The 19,092-nt window shown below is 48.7% G+C and overlaps 8 protein-coding genes across 8 annotated transcripts; 3 read left to right on the top strand and 5 right to left on the bottom strand.

The window, feature by feature from the left end:
• Positions 1-612: 612 nt before the first annotated feature.
• On the top strand, positions 613-3,041 carry EYB26_002988 (uncharacterized protein; the record flags this gene model as incomplete). The annotated part of the gene is made up of 5 exons (XM_054262292.1): positions 613-687; positions 799-830; positions 925-2,368; positions 2,420-2,722; positions 2,775-3,041. The coding sequence occupies 5 exons, from the start codon at positions 613-615 to the stop codon at positions 3,039-3,041; spliced, it is 2,121 nt and encodes a 706-aa protein (XP_054118267.1).
• A 711-nt stretch (positions 3,042-3,752) lies between these two features.
• On the top strand, positions 3,753-5,173 carry EYB26_002987 (uncharacterized protein; the record flags this gene model as incomplete). The annotated part of the gene is made up of 4 exons (XM_054262291.1): positions 3,753-3,820; positions 3,871-4,051; positions 4,109-4,682; positions 4,746-5,173. The coding sequence occupies 4 exons, from the start codon at positions 3,753-3,755 to the stop codon at positions 5,171-5,173; spliced, it is 1,251 nt and encodes a 416-aa protein (XP_054118266.1).
• Positions 5,174-5,295: 122 nt separating this feature from the next.
• EYB26_002986 (uncharacterized protein) lies at positions 5,296-6,387 on the bottom strand (the record flags this gene model as incomplete). Its single annotated transcript, XM_054262290.1, has 1 exon — positions 5,296-6,387. One exon carries the CDS (start codon positions 6,385-6,387, stop codon positions 5,296-5,298), a length of 1,092 nt encoding a protein of 363 aa, XP_054118265.1.
• A 528-nt stretch (positions 6,388-6,915) lies between these two features.
• Positions 6,916-7,893, bottom strand: EYB26_002985 (uncharacterized protein; the record flags this gene model as incomplete). Its single annotated transcript, XM_054262289.1, has 3 exons — positions 6,916-6,961; positions 7,041-7,471; positions 7,528-7,893. 3 exons carry the CDS (start codon positions 7,891-7,893, stop codon positions 6,916-6,918), a joined length of 843 nt encoding a protein of 280 aa, XP_054118264.1.
• Positions 7,894-9,714: 1,821 nt separating this feature from the next.
• On the bottom strand, positions 9,715-10,554 carry EYB26_002984 (uncharacterized protein; the record flags this gene model as incomplete). The annotated part of the gene is made up of 1 exon (XM_054262288.1): positions 9,715-10,554. One exon carries the CDS (start codon positions 10,552-10,554, stop codon positions 9,715-9,717), a length of 840 nt encoding a protein of 279 aa, XP_054118263.1.
• Positions 10,555-11,221: 667 nt separating this feature from the next.
• EYB26_002983 (uncharacterized protein) lies at positions 11,222-12,308 on the bottom strand (the record flags this gene model as incomplete). The annotated part of the gene is made up of 2 exons (XM_054262287.1): positions 11,222-12,192; positions 12,287-12,308. The coding sequence occupies 2 exons, from the start codon at positions 12,306-12,308 to the stop codon at positions 11,222-11,224; spliced, it is 993 nt and encodes a 330-aa protein (XP_054118262.1).
• A 543-nt stretch (positions 12,309-12,851) lies between these two features.
• Positions 12,852-14,417, top strand: EYB26_002982 (uncharacterized protein; the record flags this gene model as incomplete). The annotated part of the gene is made up of 4 exons (XM_054262286.1): positions 12,852-12,933; positions 12,984-13,090; positions 13,149-14,175; positions 14,239-14,417. 4 exons carry the CDS (start codon positions 12,852-12,854, stop codon positions 14,415-14,417), a joined length of 1,395 nt encoding a protein of 464 aa, XP_054118261.1.
• A 612-nt stretch (positions 14,418-15,029) lies between these two features.
• Positions 15,030-18,728, bottom strand: EYB26_002981 (uncharacterized protein; the record flags this gene model as incomplete). Its single annotated transcript, XM_054262285.1, has 6 exons — positions 15,030-15,514; positions 15,565-15,660; positions 15,715-17,901; positions 17,962-18,498; positions 18,552-18,582; positions 18,651-18,728. 6 exons carry the CDS (start codon positions 18,726-18,728, stop codon positions 15,030-15,032), a joined length of 3,414 nt encoding a protein of 1,137 aa, XP_054118260.1.
• Between the last annotated feature and the right edge of the window lie 364 nt (positions 18,729-19,092).

Below are 19,092 nucleotides of genomic sequence, written 5' to 3'. Positions count from 1 at the left end.
CAGCTTTGTTGTACCCAAGCCGTCCGTTTCGACAAGTTATTATTCATAGACAAATGATGAATCATCGACGCCTTCCTAATTTAGCCCTAATTGGTTCTGTAACGCCCGCTTGGATCAAGGCGGTGAGAACTAAGAGAATTCTGCCATACTGAAGTGAGGCGGTGAGAGCGACCAGTCTGGGAACCGCTGGAAGGTTCGGTAAGGCTCCAAACGGACCGAAAGAATCAGACCGAACAGGCTGGTCATATAACTGAGTCACGCTGCTCACATCTCATACAACATCTGAATCCGCCGAGTTGACACGTATCCAACTGCTGCCTTGTGTGTTAAAACGAACCATCCACATCGCCGCAAAAGAACAAAAGAGGAGGAAGAAGCCAAAGAGCAAGCAGCAGGAAAAAAGTTCGTACCTACGGGACAACAACTCTGGATCCACCCGTCGCCGCTCCACTTGCTGGTGCAAATTCCTTCCCCTCCAACAGCCATTATTGATATAGCACTTTTACATCTCTTTCCTCCGTCATAAAAAGTGTTGTCCATTCTTTTCTTTTTATTTCACCTGTCTCCTTTTCCCCTATCACATACATTACCGTCGATTAATATCTATTCGCAATGTCTGTGGTCGGTATTGATTTCGGTGCTCAGAGCACCAAAATCGGTGTGGCCCGCAATAAGGGTATCGATATCGTACGTACTGCCCCTCCAAGAACGTCCCCTGTCATTCCACGGCTATTATAGCTGCTGACGGGCACAAAATGTATGAAAACATGATATACTAAACGTGTGGATTTTTAACAGATTACCAATGAGGTCTCCAACAGATCTACGCCGTACGTTCAACTCTCTTTTCTACAGCTCGCTTATCTCTTGAAAAAAAAAAAAAATCTCCCTCTGAACATGACCACTGACTGCTATGCGATTTAGGAGCCTGGTTGGATTCGGCCCCAAGAGCAGATATCTAGGCGAAGCCGCAAAGACACAAGAAGTTTCCAACCTCAAGAACACCGTCGGCAGTCTCAAGCGTCTCATCGGTCGCAGCTTGTCCGACCCGGATGTGCAGGCCGAGAAGGAATACAACACCGCAACTTTCTGCGAGGTAGAGGGCCAGGTCGGTGTGGAGGTCAGCTACCTCGGAAAGAAGGACAAGTTCAGCGCTACGCAACTGGTTGCTATGTACTTGGACAAGATTAAGCAGACAGCTTCGAAAGAGATCAAGTTGGGTGTCTCGGACGTGGTTATCAGCGTTCCTGCCTGGTTCACAGACTCGCAACGACGAGCCATGTTGGATGCCGCCGATATTGCCGGTCTCAAAGCTCTCCGATTGATCAACGACACCACCGCTATCGCTCTCGGTTACGGTATCACCAAGTTGGATCTCCCCGGTCCCGAGGAGCAGCCTCGCCGTGTCGCTTTCGTCGATATTGGTCACAGCAACTACACCGTCTCGATTGTGGAGTTCCGCAAGGGAGAGCTTAATGTCAAGTCCACTGCATGGGACCGTAACTTTGGTGGTCGTAACTTTGACAAGGCGCTCACCGACCACTTCGCCGATGAGTTCAAGGAAAAGTTTAAAATCGACATCCGCTCCAACCCCAAGGCTTGGGCGCGTACATTGACTGCCGCTGAGAAGTTGAAGAAGGTTCTTTCCGCCAACGCCCAGGCCCCTCTCAACATCGAGTCTTTGATGGACGACATTGACGTTCGTACCATGGTGAAGCGTGAGGAGATGCAAGAAATGGTTAAGCCTCTCTTGGAACGAATTTCAGTTCCTTTGGAGCAGGCGCTCGCCGAAGCCAAGCTCACGCCTGAAGATATTGACAGCATTGAGATGGTTGGTGGCTGCACACGTGTTCCTGCTATCAAGGAGGCCGTTGCCAACTTCTTCGGAAAGCCCCTTTCTTTCACTCTTAACCAAGACGAGGCTGTTGCTCGTGGTTGCACATTCAGCTGCGCTATCTTGTCTCCTGTCTTCCGTGTGCGTGACTTTTCCGTGCACGACATTGTCAACTACCCGATTGAGTTCACCTGGGAACAATCCCCCGAGATCCCAGATGAGGACACCAGCCTGACTGTCTTCAACAAGGGCAACGTCTTGCCTTCTACCAAGATTCTTACTTTCTATCGTCGACAGCCTTTTGATTTGGAGGCTCGCTACGTCAAGCCCGAGGGTCTTCCAGGAAAGATCAACCCGTGGATTGGCCGATTCTCTGTCAAAGGTGTCCAGGCTCAGGCCGACAACGACTTTATGATTTGCAAGCTCAAGGCTCGTCTTAACTTGCACGGTATTCTCAACGTCGAGTCCGGGTACTATGTTGAGGACATCGAGGTTGAAGAGCCTGTTGAGGAGGGTGAGAAGAAGGATGGCGATGTAAGTTTGCCCACTCTTTGATGAAGTTTAACTTGTACTAATTATATTCAGTCTATGGATACCGATGCTGCTGATGGCGAAAAGAAGACCCGCAAGGTCAAGAAGCAGGTCCGCAAGGGTGATCTCCCTATCTCCGCCGGCACAACTGGTCTCGACGAGGCGACCAAGGCTGCCTGGACCGAGAAGGAGAATGCCATGACTATGGAAGACAAGCTTGTTGCCGACACCGACGAGAAGAAGAACGAGCTTGAATCTTACATCTACGAGCTCCGTGACAAGATTGAGACCACCTATGAAGAGTTCTCCAGTGAGGAAGAGAAGGAGAAGTTGCGCGCCAAGTTGACCGAAGCTGAGGTAAGTTGTATCAGTCCGTTCTTTTTGAAGGTATGTTACTAATAGTCACCAGGATTGGCTCTACGAAGAAGGTGAAGACACCACCAAGGCCATCTACGTCTCGAAGATGGAGGAGATCCGATTCATCGCCGGACCCATCATCCAGCGATACATGGATAAGGTCGAGAACGAGCGCCTGTCCAAACTCCAGGCCCAACAAGAAGAAGCCGCCAAGCGAAAAGCAGCGGAGGATTCCAAGAAGGCCGCTGAAGGACAAACCCCTGACGCGGAGATGAAAGATGCCCCAGCTGAGGGTGAAGCCAAGAGTGACCTCGATTAAACGATATCTATTCCCCTTTTTCCACATCTTGTACGCTCTTGCGATTTGTCCTCGATTAAAATTTGCAGAAGACAGTTTTATTTGACATGATATATGATGCCTTTGATGTCTCTTAATCAACTATCTATCCCTTAATCGGTTGCTCCGTGCTTGCAACTTTCTCTTTCTTCGCAGAATAAAAAGGGTGAAAATCAGCCAGGCAGGAGAGATGGGTTGATTGTATCTTGATTCCAATTTTGTGTTGTTTCAAGACTTAGACTAGAGTATTCTTCGAATACAAATATTTTGATCATACATTAGTCTAAATCTATATAAAATATTTTAACAAGTGTAGGGGGGGAGTACACGGGCTAAACTACCTCGGCATAACCCTATGCGGTCAAGGCGGACTACGGTTATCGGCTGTCTGGACCCAATTCTGTTTATCTTCCGGTTTCACTTCTAAACCATGCATATAACTAACTATCTACGACCTCGATCCTTTCGCTCTTCTACAAATTGATTGCTGTCCTTCCTCTCTGTGGATATTCTGGGATAGTTCGTGTTCCGTGCAATCTTGTCCGTCTGGAGTAAGTGACCAACCAACCCATCAGATGGTTCATGATCCATGAAGCTTCCCCGCATTTTCATCTGAACCGATTATTGATATGCTTGCCTATAGGCCATCAATCAATCTCCGATTTATTGCGCTGTATATATCCAAATCACGTCATGGCCGTCGACCGTCTCTCCTCCCTCCTCAACCATTTGAAGCCCGGCAACTCTGGCATCGCGGCGATGTGAGTTTACCTCCACCTCTTTATCAGAAGAAATCTGACGGTTGTTCTAGTACAACCAAAAACCCAGAAGATGTCGTGGTCACACTTGCAATCCGCACTCCCTTGACCAAAGGCTTCAAGGGAGGCTTCAAGGACACATCGCTTGATTACATAGTCTATTCGGTGCTGAAACAGCTCGTTGAGCGGTCACAGATTGACCCTGCGCTTATCGAGGACGTTTGTTTGGGAAATGTACGTCCATTACCACATCTACAGATCAGAAATCATGCTAATTAGGATGGGATATAGGTCGGCGACGGACGAGCAGCATACCTAGGCCGCGGCGCCGCCCTCGCAGCCGGCATCCCACATACCGCCGGCGCCTCAAGCGTCAACCGCTTCTGCGCCTCCGGGCTCAAGGCAATCCACGACATCGCCAACCAGATCCGCACCGGCGCCATCGAAATCGGCGTTGCCGTCGGCGCTGAGTCCATGACCTCCGGCGGCGGGCCAATCGACACATTCCATGAAGAGATCCTCAAGAACCAAGAAGCCGCTGACTGTCTACAACCTATGGGTCAGACATCCGAGAATGTCGGTGACGATTTTGGAATCACACGCCAGATGCAGGATGAGTATTCCGTGGAGTCGTTTCGACGTGCTGAAGTGGCTCAAAAGGCGGGTTGGTTTGATGATGAGATTGTGCCTGTTACGACGAAAGTCACGGATCCCAAGACGGGAGAAGAGAAGACGGTCACACTTACCAAGGATGAGGGTCCTCGGTACGGAACCACGTATGAGGGATTGAGCAAGATTCGACCTGCTTTCCCTCAGTTTGGAAATAAGACCACTGGCGGTAACGCCAGTCAGGTTACCGACGGAGGTGAGTCTTATCATCTTTGATTCAGTTGAAAGTAATGTTAGAATGCTGACTCTGTTTGTATAGCCGCCGCGGTCCTCCTGATGCGCCGCTCCAAAGCAATCGAACTCAACCAGCCCATCCTCGCCAAATTCTGCGGCGCCACCGTCGCCGGCGTGCCCCCACGAGTAATGGGCATCGGTCCCACGGCCGCCATCCCCAAGCTCCTTAAACAATTCAATCTGACCGTTCCCGATATCGACATTTGGGAAATAAACGAAGCCTTTGCCTCAATGGCGGTTTATTGTCTTAAGAATCTAGGCATTGAGCATGAAAAACTCAATCCCCGCGGAGGAGCGATTGCGCTTGGGCATCCTCTAGGAGCGACAGGGGCGAGACAGGTCGTTACGATGTTGAGTGAGGCGAGGAGGACGAAGAAGAAGATTTTGGTTAATAGTATGTGTATTGGTACGGGGCAGGGGATGGCGGGACTTTGGGTTAATGAGCAGGTTTGATGCTAAAGTATGAAATGCGCAGCAATGGGTTGTAATTCTCTCATGGATTGGTTGTATATACATATTGCTCTATCAAAATATCATAAATCATGGTTATACATATGCAGAATGTAAAAATCAAATCAAGTCTCTCCCTCAGCATTAGACCCCCTTCCTCGTTGCTGTTCCCTCTTCAGCCTATCCTCCGCCGCCCTCGCCATAATCTCCCTTCTACTCAACCCTCCTCCTGCAGCAGCTTGCCCAGCACCACCACCTCCTCCTCCTCCTAGGACGTATTCACCCCCTGTCCACCCCCCATGATCAAACCACGCATCCTCCTCCCCCCTCTGCCCCTCCGTCTCCCAATCCTGCGGATTATAAAACTCCTGCTCCGACAGCCTATTCCCACCTCTCGTCCAATCCCCCCTCTCAACTTCTTGCTCAATCTGCTTCGTCAACTCCCAAAACTGGCGATCATGATCACTATGCACGCAATGCGCTAATTCATGACACAACGTTTTGCGTATAGTTCTATAATCTCTATACCCGTCATACGCATCTGTGCGAAGTCTTAACTCGATAACCTCACCCTTGTTGCGATTCAGACCCAAGGTGCGCGATTCGTGGGTTGTGTGCTCGGCGGGATTCATCTCGGTCAATAAGGGAACGTAGAAGCGGTGTTTGGCCATGGCATGTTTTATCCCGGGGTCGTCGCGGAGGCGTTCTAGAAATTGTAGGCTGCGGGCCGGGTTGGGCAGGTAGGAGAGTGGTTCGCAGCGTCCGAATGTGTAGGCTGAGGAGGACGGGGAGGTGAGGGTGTGAATGCCGCTGGGGGGTCGGCGGGTGATGGGTGGATGTGGTTGGCGGCGGGCTTGAGCGCGGGCAGCAAGGCGTTGTTTGTTGCTGGAAATGTTCTCGTTCATCGAGTCGATGTCCTCTGTCCTTGCGCCCAGCAATGTGATTTTGAGTTTGGGGGATGAGAGTGGGAGATATTCGGGCAGAGGTGTGGTGGTGTTGAACGGTGGCTTTTGTAAACCGAGTTTCCCAGGTGCAATCATGAATTTCTGATTTTCGATGGGGATTTGGAGGTCTGCAGACGATGATATGGTTGATGCGAGGTTGCTGAGGGTCGCGGCGGCGGGCAGTGTGAATGTGTATGGTGCTCCATGGTGGTGGACTGTGATGTCTATTGTTGCGCCGTCTTGAGGACTGGCAGGTCTGTCGTGGTCTGACATGATGGTATGCTCAACGATGATGCTATGTACAGGACTATTTTCGAGAAGAAAACAGATACAGAGAAACGCTCAAATGCAGATGGATGGTGAGATGAGGTCTTAAGACCGATTCGGACATGTGATTGGGGTAGAGTAGATCCGTTATCTCCGAGTTTGTAAGCAGATACTTAGATAGTTAACTAACTAAGCTTCGAGAAGGTACTGCGGTCACATGACATTTCTACCTTGTTATGGACATGAAATTGAGAAATCGAATTATACAGGTATATTCAAATATTCATATTAAATGCATTTACATCAGACACTGATCTGTTGCGTCGAGCTCGTATAAATAGGCGCAATTAAAGGGGTATAGGGAGACAAACAGTCTCAGATCAAATATAAATACAGGCATCCAGCATTCTATGCATGAACCGGTACCCAACGGTTGAGGTGTTGCATGAACATCCACGCTGCAATCCTGTGCAACCCAGGTACCCATTCGTATATTCGTTCGTTTTCTGTCTCATATATATATATACGGTCGTACTACACCTGCAGTACCCATTGTCCAACTGAGGGACTCCATGTGTGACTATTAATTTGACCGCGTGTTAGCGAAACCTTACACCAATATCCATCCAACATTGAAATAAGGTGGATATATGACATACTTTTGAAAATTCGTGCGCGTCAACGCCTTGACAGAATACTCTTCCATCAACAATTCCTGATACCTAAACGGCACCAGGACCTTTGTCCCCTCAAACTTACTCTGTCGCAGCGGATACAAATCATCTGTGTGGTATATATGTCTGTTTTTGCATTCCCATGTATGCGGGCTTTCCTCTGGGTTGAAGCGGCTCAGGGCTGTAATATCAACGTATAACCCGTTGCTCGTGTCGATCCAGCGCGCGTCGATGATGTTGTGGCCTGGTCCGCTGTCGCGGAAGTATGCCCAGGGGTTGATGTCGAGGAGGTATTTGCGTTTGAATTTTTTGTCGGTGGAGGTGTAGCTGGTAACGGTGCGGTTGAATTCGCGGGCCATGCGGGCTAGAGTTGTGTCGAGGACTTGGGTGTCGACGTCCCAGTCCCAGGGCAGTAACTATCACCACCAGTTAATGCTGTACGGAGTCAGTCAAAACGGGTGTGAATGTATACCTCGCTATTCCACCACCACCCCAACAGCGTCCCATGCGCAATCCACGTTTCCAACTTATTCAATCGAAAGAAATCCAAATACGCAATCACCATATGATGCAGACTCTCCGCTCGCTCCTCCTCGGACACCATGCCATGGAAATATCGAACATCATAATGGCCCAATCGGTCATCAGCGCCCTCCTCATGTCCAACGGGTTCATGGAAATATTTGTCCTCCAACGGACGACTGAGCGTCAAATAGCTCATGCCATCGAGCACAGGTGGCGGTGGTGGAGTCGTGTCGATGGCAGGCGCACCGGTAACGATCTGCGATAGGGACGACGACCCCACAGCCAGACCGAATAGTATCCTCCGAATGTTCATGCCTGGTGATTGAGTTTATTGGCGTAGGATTAGATACATTATTCTTCTCATTGCTTGGACATAGATATGTCGCTCGTTGATATCGTGAATGCGATGCACAAACGATGTCCAAGAGAGACGGCTGATGTTCAAAATCTGTGGCCAGAATCAAAAGAAATAAGAAAAAAGATATTTACATCCCTTCTCCTGCAGGGCTAGAACTCGGCAAAAAAGGGCAAGAGAATGGAAAATCCCTTGATAAGGCTCAGTATGCCAAGACCAGAGCAAAATGTGCCATTCCTTGAACGCGAGGAAACCAGCCGGGGACAGCGGAAATGCGGCGATTTACTACTTAAGTCTTGCCTCGTACAGCTTTGCGACTGGGACGAAGTACGGCTAACTGGTTTAGTTCGACTTATTGTCTGTCAGTGTGGGCAGGGAGATTGAGATTGTGTTGGTCAACCGCACGGGGATAGACACCAAGGGACTAGGAGACTTCGTATTCGTATTGACTATTTCCTCTGTAGTATTTGGATAGGGAAGACGTGAATATTGGTATGCTTCCAACAGGTCATTGTCCAATAGAATACTCTGAGCCATTATTAGTTCCTGGACACTTATCAGATTAATCAAAACGAAGTTAAAAGAACAGGATTGAACGCGCGTGCGCACCTACCAAATCAGGCTAGCGGCCCGCAGCTTGATCGAGGGCGCCAAGCCACACCCGTTATCCTTCGGGAAGATCGCCTGCTGATTGGCTGATTAATATATCTGGCCAATGAACTCCCCGACTGCCTGTTCGTCTTATCTACTCCGCAGGGGAAATGAACCTGTCGTTTTCAGGCATTCGCAACCGTTGAAGTGATACTCAAGACGCATATGGGAACCATGCCAGCCTGACACCCCACACTAACACCGGCACGACCGAGTAATGTCTTCGACAGCCTCATCATGAACTAGGTAACTCCGCTCGCGAAGACCCTGCTCTGAGACCTCCGACGTAGCATTGTCTTGGAGTTGTGCTATACATAGTACAGCGGAAGGAAGAACTGGGAATATACCAGTCATAATGAAAATTTATTTACTCTGCATTGCTGATTTCATAAGGAATGGCTTCGTGATTTCGACTACCGTATTGCCTCGCGAAGCTTTTGGGCGCTTACAAGGCTGAGCTTGAAACCCACGCCGAGAGGATCGTGGCTAGGCTAGGGGTTTGATACTCGCCGACCACCGAATAATGAGGGAATGTATAAATGATATTATATGGCTATGCCACGAATATCGGGCTTGAATTACTTTGCGTTTCTTCCGTTTCTTTTTCTTTCTATGAGCATGAGTCCTTGAGATGCTCCAGGTTGCTAAATTGAATTTCAGGGTTCGGCTAGGGTTGGCATTAGGGTTTTCATTGCGGTCTAGCCAACACATTCATTCACTCAATCTGGGGATGGTTAAATTGAATACATTCTCAGGATCAACTCGCTATTTCAACGCCCCGATCTCCTGCACATGATCGCCAAAGTATCTGCTCAATGTGGACGACCCCCGGTCACTCATGCCCAGGTTAATATACGCTGTAGGAAAGATACTTTCGCCGTTATTTTCCCGCAGTTCGTTCCAAAGTCCTAAAACCCACTCTTGCGATTCTTTTCCAGACTCCTTTGCTATTGCACATCCCACAATCTCCAGTATGTAATGGGGTTCTCTCGATGCAAAGGCCGATTCACTCTTCGAAGAAGCAGAAACCCCTCGTAGTCGAGGGACTGAAACAATGGTCGATGAATCAGACGCCAATTTTTCCAAATTGTTTACAATAGTTCATGGAATTCCCTAACAAACTTGCAATCATGCAGCATAGCACTCATCTGCAAATTCGGTCAACATGGGTAAGAATTCCTTCGGATTATCCCAATATGGACAATGACCCGATCCTTTAACAGTAATCGCCTTGCCCTTCCAAAGATTCCCAAATTCGAGTCGATCAAACACATCCAACTTGATAAGCACATCTTTCTCTCCATTCACAACAGCGAGAGGAACCTGGGTTTCCTTAACAACCTTTCTCTGATCCGTCGACCCGCCCTTGACAATGTGCTCAAACATCAAGGGGCGGGCTCCTTGGTCCGTTCTTCTCAGAGCCTCATACATAAATAGCCGCGGTGTGCCTCCATAAGCGTTGTTGACAGCCCACTCAACCTCTTCACCGGTATAAGACCCTGCAGTCGCAAAGCTATCTTCCGAATTGATATTGAACCCCTCCTGGGCTTCTTCGAGGTTACCAAACGGCACGGAACCCGATGTCATCACACCACGGATGTCGAATTCTTGAGTCGACTTGGAGATCTCAATCATGCTCCACGCGATCTGGCCGCCCATACTCGATCCAAATGCCACATAGGATTTTACCTGGAAATGACGCAGGACCTCCAATGCGGCTTTGGCGTATGCGGGGATACTGTACGAAAGCTGAGGGTCGGGGGCGTCTGCTGAGTCCCCATGGCCTGGCAAGTCGAATGCGAGAATTTTGTAGGTGCTTTGCAGCAATTCATTGTCAAGGATTGGCGTGAATGCTTTCCAAGTGCTTGAGTTTCCGTGAAGCAAGAGAAGTGTCTTGTCGCTATCAAGGTTGCCATTCACAATTGCATGGAGGTCGCCGTATACCGTGCTGATGGTTTCTTGGGGCATGGCGAGTTTGTACTTTTCTTTGAAATTTTAGAACACTGGGGGGTTTGTTTCAGAGCGACGTTTCTACAACTCCATCTCATGGTGATCACGAAGCTTATGAGATCGAGTACGGGGGTAATTAACTCCGAAGTCGTGCACGCCGCCACCAATAACATTTCAAGAGCCTCAGTGAGCCTCAAAGACTTTTCAACCTTGCTCACTCGGTACACACCCATGGTAAATAACCTTATCCTACAAGCAAGGCACAGACAGACAGTGAAGACGTACATAGGAGCCATGACAACCTGGCATAAAACTGCCACGACCGAGTCATGTCTCTCATCAGCCAGGGGGAGCCGGACGGCCTTTGGCCGCCACCATCTCCATTCGTGTTATTGCCTAGAATAACTCTACATATGTACGCTAGACACCTTGGATTGATAATTTATTTCATAAGTAGCAATATATTCAACCCATTATAGCCAAAATGATTACGCCATTCGTGTTCCTCCGCCCTATTCGTCGCATCCAGTGCGCTTTAGTTGACAAAAGTTATTCCAATACCAATGACAATAGACTCCATCGCAGCATAAAGAAAGGTGTAAGCAAAAAGTCAGAAAACTGGCTCTTTCAAATGTTCAGTCCCATCCGGACTACGGTGAAGATTGTTGAAATCGTCTCAAAAAGATTACGGTTGATGGTAATGCTCATCATCGCTGCTGATCACACTACCTACCTCAGACCAGCTGGCGGGAGTCAATATCCCGTCTGTAGGTTGTCCCCATTCACTCAATGTGCCATCCGAGGACAGTTCGTCGTGGACATGCTCAAGACTGCCGGGTATAGATGAAGTAGTCGATACGTCGTGCTCGACAAAGGGGTTGGCAGGGAAGCTTGAATTGGAAGAAGAACTGAACTGATTTGGATGAGTGTAGAAATGCTCGGATTGGCCGATTTCTGAACTGTGCGTAGAACTGGAGAGATTTGCGACGGAAAAGTATTCCGAATTTTCTATTTGGCCGCGATTGGAAGTAGTCTCGTGGTTGGTGTCGGGAAACTCAGATGTTGGGGTGAGATCAATTATCGATTCCGAGGGATGTTGTGATGAAGTCTCCGATGGCAAAGCAAGATGAAGACGATCCCGTTCCATAGCCTCCAACATTTCATGTTGAGCTTGAAGACGAGCATTAGTAAGAGGCTCCGGCCCAGGCGATCCTCCCCGCTTGTGCAATGAGGTAAGATTACTGGTATCAAGCGCCGTTGATTGTGCAGTCGCGTGGTCGCCATTTTCGATTATTCCACGCGTATCATCTTCTTCTCCATCCTCAGACTTTAGCCTACCATCCTCGTCCACCAATGCATCGAAACTGACAGCCGCACTGCTGGACCTAGTACTCCTGTGACGACGGGCCTGATTGAATTCCCTGCGTTGCTCTATTTCTTCTCGAGCTTTACGTCTTCGTTCTTTGGCAGCCTCGCCGGTTTCTTCAACCATGGAAATGTCCTCAGAACGGGCTTCCCGTGGATGGATTTCGTCGCCTAGGTTGTAGAGAGCGATGGCTACTTTTCGGCGAGACTGATTTACCCATTGTCGGAATTGAGGGCTTTCGTAGATGGCAATACCAGCTGCGACGAGGACAGACACGCCGATGATGATTCCTGTTATGATGTCAATGACTGTAATATTGAGACCAGCACTCGTCTACTGATTGATCTCAAAAGGAGAAGAGCTAGACAAAACAGTTGAACAAACCTTTTGCTAATGGAGCTGGCATGATGTCAAAATCTCCAGTATACTGTCTAGAAGCATAGATCTTGTGAGGTTGTAAGAAGTAGCTCGGCGGCAACTGCAGAGCTCAAAATGAGGTAGCCTTGTCTGTACCTTTTTCTCGGCTGATACGATCCAACCAACGAGATAAATCAGCCTTGCTGGTCTAACATCACATCCATACAATGCAGGCAACCTCAATCCGCGATAATCGGTAATTTACAATCATTCAAAGAGAGTTGCAGTGGCGGTCGACTTTCACGGTTGCCTTATTAACTCCGAGACTGCCGGGTGCACGCGATAAGCCCGATAAGAGTGGATTGGATGATGTATCAAAACCCCGCAGGCCCCACCACGTGACTGTATTAGCCCCTATCTGCGTGCCCTAAAACGCGTCTCGATTCGGTCTTTGTATACATAGTACTTTCCGCCGGCAACTACTGATCAACAAACCCAACAACACGACCACAACATCAACGTCGTCAACTACAAGCTGTGGCTTTCAATGTTATTTGCGCTACATTAAATTGAAGCGGAGTTGTTTGCCAACATGTCAAGTTCTACACAGCGCAATCTCACGCTCACGGAGGAGCTGGAGAGATTGGAACAATCAATCACCTTGACTCTGCAAGGTACGGGGTGAATTCTATGCAATCGGGTGACACACTGACTTCTATTGCAGAGATTGACAGCAATTTCTCTCGAGCTCACCGAATCGTCACAACCAGCATTCTACCCGTCGTCGAGCAGTACGCCGAACACTCAAAAGATGTCTGGGAAGGAGCCAAAGTAAGAAGGACCACGAAAAACCACGTCCTCAAAGGACTTCCAATTGACGAAGCTATAGTTCTGGAAACAATTCTTCGAAGCAAGCGCCAACGTCTCCCTATCAGGCTACGAAGAGATGCCAAACGAAGACACCACAACAACAGACCATGAGCGAACCGTAACAGAAGACTCGACCAACATGACACAAACAAGTCTAGACGACGAAGCTGCATCTTATCAAACCCCCTCATCCGAACGTTTGGATCTGGGGCATCACCACCACCCCGATGAAAGTGAATTGGATATCTCGTCGCTCACCATATCACCTTCGCACAGCACGCCCAGACCGCAGGCCTATCTGAAGAGTAGTGAGACTCCGACGGCAGGCGGATATCCTTCAGCTTACCGTGAGGACGAAACCAGCCGAGTTGGACATGAAGAGTCTACGCTCCCATATGACAACAATTACAATGCACCAGTCACCCCAGGAAGACATACAAGCCGATTTCAGCCAAACACAGGTGGAACACCAATGTCCTCTCCATTCATTCCTCCGCCTACAATCTCCCGTACGACCCAGCTATCGACTTCAAAAAAGACAACCCAAAAGAGCTACCAGAAACCAACAGACCCCGTTCTACACCATGTACTCGACAAAACATACCGTGTGCAAGCAACACCATTATCGAAAGGGTACAAACCAACAAAATTCTCTGTCAGCACCCCTAAAGAGAAGACTACCGATCTGAAATATGCATATGAGGACTCCCCACTTTCCAGCCCCGAACTCGAAGCTCCAAAACTACGCTCGGAGCTCTTCGCATATAGCAGAGGTGGACAAAGCACGCCTGGTACAGGTCGCAAGGCTCGTCGCAGCCCTCAGAAGCGGGAACGTACTACACCCAGACCAGGCGTTAGCGTTTTGACACCTGCCAAACCAAGATTATCCCTGGTTGGCAGCAAGAAGACTACTACCGGCGGGTGGGAAAGCGACGACGAAGATTTTGATGCTTATGATCCTGAAGACACAGCTGCTGCTCTGGGGTTCAGTCCACCAAAGACAATGCAGTTCCATATTCCGCAAAGTCGGTTGATGAAGACGCCGGGTAAGTCTCCTCCCTTTTTCACTTCTCTAGTAGGGTAACAAGCCTAATATTCAAAAAAAACAGCCAAAGAGGCCTCCAAGCGCATCGTATCAGATCTTCTCGCTACAGCAGGCGGCACGGGGACAACATCGGATGACATGACGGAAGACTTTTATAATAGATATCGCGCAGGAGTTGATGAGGATGAGCATAGTCCTACCGTTGTGCGGAGTGGAGGGCGATTAGAAGATGATACTTTTTAGACATAGACATGATTGATTCTCTGTGTGTATGTCACGAAATAGAATTATGTATACGGCAAAAAGAAGTGCATTCAGCATCGCTCCAAGGTGAGCCCATATATAGTCAGTCAATACCTAGGTAATTACACAACACTGCACAAAGGCCCCAGGATAATCGAAGAACAGAAAAAGAACGACCAGCGCTCTCTCAATTTTCAACTCCCTCCTCAAGAACGAGAGTCCATAGACTAATAACGGACTAGATCATGCTACTAAATAACTTTCAACAGAGCATGAAAGAAAAAAAATCCAAGAAACAGGCATGGGGGAAAAGGGAGTTTTGTGGGAACAAATGAGAGGGTATAATCATAATAAAAAAAGATAGGTACAGATACTGGAGGGAAACAACAACAAAGAGAAATATCAATCAACGCCTCAATGGTGCTCATGATAACGCTCATATGAAGAAAATAAAGATACGAAGAAAGAAAAAAGGAGACAATAGCAAGGCAATCCAGAATCGTAGCGAATAAGAAAGACAGTCCAGAGTATCCCACTTCTGATGAAACGTTTGCCGCCCAACGCCATCCAGAAGAGGTCGCATGTTGATAAAGATGAGTCTCGGCTAAGTATCTACATAAAGATCTCTTGACAGTTCTCCACGAGAAATTTCAAAGCTTCGTTCTTTTTCTGCACGTCTGTCATCTCACGGGCAATGTCCTTTGGTCTCATGATCGTTGGAGCAAAAACGACAGCAACATTCTGACTGGTCATAAGGTTTATCCTTTCATGCTCCACGACGCGCTTGAGGTGGAAAATGAGGAACTCTAGCACATCGCGATGGACACGCGGCAGCGCGTCAAGCGAGTTGCGCATCGCTTCGATACGAATGGATTGCTCGGGAATATTAAACGTATCAACTACACTGTCATAGACCTCGTACGTGATCAATGGCGAAGGCAGCTTGCGGAAGTACTGCTTAAGCGCAGATGTAACGGCGTGGATGTCGAGGTCTGGATCGGAAATGTCGTAGTCGTTCGCTTGCTCGAACCCTTCTCGAATAATCTGGGTGACGGTCGACGCGCCAGATTTACGGTAGATACCCTCCTCGTCCATTCCTAGATATTATTAGCAATCACTCAGCACAAATTGGGGCGGAAACACGTACCTCGCAGCTCAACCTCCTGAATGCATCGTGTAACTATCGAAGGAATGATGCTCTTCTCGAGTTCCAAACGTTGTTCCAGATCGACACCGAATAGACCTAAACAAATGTCAGTATGGCGACCAGACCTTGTCACGAAAGAAGAAAACTTACTCTCGCTCGTCACAGCAGCATCAGCCAACGCTGGTGAGCTTCCGTTTGTCTGATTCTTCCACGCAGCCTGTCGCTTCTGGTTTCCAAAAAATCCAAATCTCGGTTCCTGCGTTTGAGAGCGTGGCAGCGACGGGTTGACTTCAATTTGATGAACTGTTCCATCTGGACCGATCATATCCTTTTCGCTCGAGAATGCTTTGAGTCCCTTGGAAACACCCTTGGCCACAGTCTGGCCTCCTCGTTTCCAGTTGAACTTGCGTACCTGTCCTTTGCGAATACTGACAACCTGGGGTCCAGGGATGATGGTGGCATCGCCATCGTCTTGGATCGTCATGGTGGAAACTGAGGAAGCAAGATCGCTGGTCTTGGAAGCATCAACAGAACCTGTAGATTTTTCTTTGTTATGGGAATAAATGCCCAAGCCGTTTGTGGAACGAGTTGATTCTGTGGCTGAGCTGGCTTTGTAGAGACCTTGGATTTGATTCACGAGCTGGTTGTTCAGTTCTGCCAATTGTGCATTCTTTGAAGACAACTGTTCAAATTCTTGGAAACTCTTGTCTTTCATGCGTGAGAGGTTTGCCACCTCCTCCACGATCTCATTCCGTTTCTGCATGAGCTCTTCAATCTCTGGGGCAAAGGAGTCTTTGAGCTGCTGTAGCTTCTCTGCAAAGCCACGCACAACATTGTTGGTCAGTTTTGCCAAATCCATGGGGGCAGCACCATGCTTTTCTCTATCTAGATGCTCTGTGATGGCAGAAAGCTCGCGCATAACCACTTCCTTCTTGGTATCCAAGACCACCATGGTTGAGCGCTTCTCGCGCAATTCGGTATTAGCCTTTTTGACATCTGCTTGGGCATTCAAAGCTCTCTCTAGCTCTGCGATTTTCTGATCTCTCTCCATGACCCGTTGACGTTCTCTACGTAGCTCGCCCCTTAGCCAACCAATATCCTCCCGCTGTTCACTTGGAGAAGTAGTGTCAGGACTGCTGACATCTTGCGCAAAAGCGCTGCCATTGACTGGGGATTTTGGCCATTTGCCGTCCTTTGACATGATAGATCCCTTATCGCTATAGCTCCGGCCATGGCGCACAGAATTCGACATCGGTCGCTTGACGGACTCACGGTTACCAGTCTGAGCTTCGGCTCCTAGGATCCTGGCCAAATCTTCGTCGAGAGAGAAATCACCTCCGCCACTATAACGCAGCAACCCAGGTGACGAGGTAAGGTTATTTTTGATAGCATCTGAAAGAGAAGGAGTGTTCGACCCGTTACGAGTGTGATAGTTGTCCAAAGAGATTGGTACGTTGGTTGGTTCTGCTGACGCCTCTTTTGATGGTTCTGCATTCTCTGATAAATGAGTCAACTGTCGAGAAACATCAGCCGATTCTTTTGAATCACCGCGACTGGAAGGAGCTTTAGAAGGAGAAGAACCAATATCCTTGCGCTGAATTTGACTGGAAACAAAGTGCTCCAAGGAATCTCCTCGTTTCGGAAGATTTTGGACTGTGGTTGATTTGGGGAGGGTCCTGTTAGTATTGGCGCGGTCATGCTCAATTTCAATATAACTGGTACGATTCTGGCCGGATGATCGCACTGGTGGCGAGGCAATTGACACGGGAGGGCTTGTAGGTTTCTCCGTGAAAGGCTGTGGGCCCTTGGATGACTCCGAGGGAGCTGCGGTAACAGCTCCAGCAGATCCTGTTGAGATAGAAGTTCCTTCTTTGGCCGCGTTGAGGTCAGACTTGGGGTTATTAGTAGAAGCAGATTTCCGTCCTCGTGGCGCCTCCTGTAATTTGAATCCATCGCTGCTTTCCGTCTTGGTCTGAGCGACTTTTGGTGTTGGCTCTTGTCGCAAGCGGTTCTGATCAGCGACAGGGTTGCTGGGCTGGCGCTCTTTTTGTTGGAAGGCAATATGAGGGGCGGGTGCTTGAGTAGTTTCCGTACGATCTGCTGAGATCTGGCGAGAGGATGTTGCTGGTCGCGAATGGTCAAAGTAATCTTGTGGCTGGTGGCGTGCTTGCTCTGGGCCAGACACTTCATTATGCGACGACACACGTTCGTCGGGTGTAGGGTCGAATGCGACTGGTATTAGGAACTCTCCAGTATCCACTTCCGACTTTGTAGATATGGTGGAGTGGCGTTTGCTCGAATCGGGGCGGTATGCACTCGAAGGGAGAATGAGATTATCTGGATCGAGACTGTCAGCACTTCCCCTGCTTCCTGTATATTGTAGAAGGGAGTAGTTACCTTGGTTTTGAGGAGGTTCCGGCTGCGGAGCAGGCGATTCCTCAGCACGACTACGGCTTGACGTTCGCTCTTCCATAGAATAACCACGGGTAGGTACATCTGGAGAGCCAGAGTACTCCCTCGCTGGCAATGTTTCCACATCACGATTTGCACGGGTGTCTTCCATAGTTGGTGGCAGAGACGGGAGCGACTTGTCATACATAGTACTGGGCTTTTTCGCGGTCGTCTTTTTCTTGCGACGCCGTTGCATGAGGGACTCGTGACAGTCCATGCAAAAGATACCTTGGGATGTCCTGGCATACCGAAGGTTTTCAATTCTCCTCTTGCAGTTTCGACATTTGAAGCAATTGGCACAGAATGCCTGGTCGCCGGTTAAGATTGCCAGATCTTCTATTTTATTTCCGCAGGAGCTGCAGCTGTATGTACAGTTGCTGCATATCAACGAGCCGTCGCCGAGGAGTAGAAGGTGAGCGTCCGAGTCTAGTAGAGTGTTACAGGTGTTGCATCGGAAACAATCGATATGCCACCTATTGCCCGCTGAAATGCGCATTAGTAGGGAACGAAAGGGATAGTGTTGTCTGAGAACTTACCCAATTCAAATGCTTTCCCTTCCTCCAAGATCTATATGGCACACATGGTTAGCAGGTGGCTAGTGCAAGTCTCTCAGAATCATATGTCATATTACATACCTCTCCACAGCCCTTGCAAGGATAAGGAATATCATCCTGATCCATGCCGGCATCTGAGAAACCCGCTGGTGAATCCATTTTTATAGCCTTTCTTCAAACGGCGTTCTCAAGTTGGTTTACACAAGCTCCTTCCACCGACAACACACGGATAGACACAGACGAAGATTATCGGAGGCCGCGCATGGAAGGGGGATTAGAGAAGGTGGCCGTAATACCGTGTACTATTACGGACCACGGACGGGAAGTAGATAGCCGGATACCCTGGTACGATAATGGCAAATGATCAGTAATCTTGACATAAAGATAAATGCCGACGGGCGCGCAAGATCCCCGGGGTGGGATTTTGCTAAAATGCCTTTATACAAATCATGAAACCCTCCCGGAGGTGTCTGTATATATGCGCATGACGGACTTGTCGCACCAAGAATGCTCGGGAATGTAG

The sequence above is a fragment of the Talaromyces marneffei genome, chromosome 2, assembly GCF_009556855.1.
Source record: "Talaromyces marneffei chromosome 2, complete sequence".
Lineage (NCBI taxonomy): Eukaryota > Fungi > Ascomycota > Eurotiomycetes > Eurotiales > Trichocomaceae > Talaromyces > Talaromyces marneffei.
The sequence above is the reverse complement of the archived record's forward strand: the minus strand, read 5'-3'. Positions and strand labels throughout refer to the sequence as shown.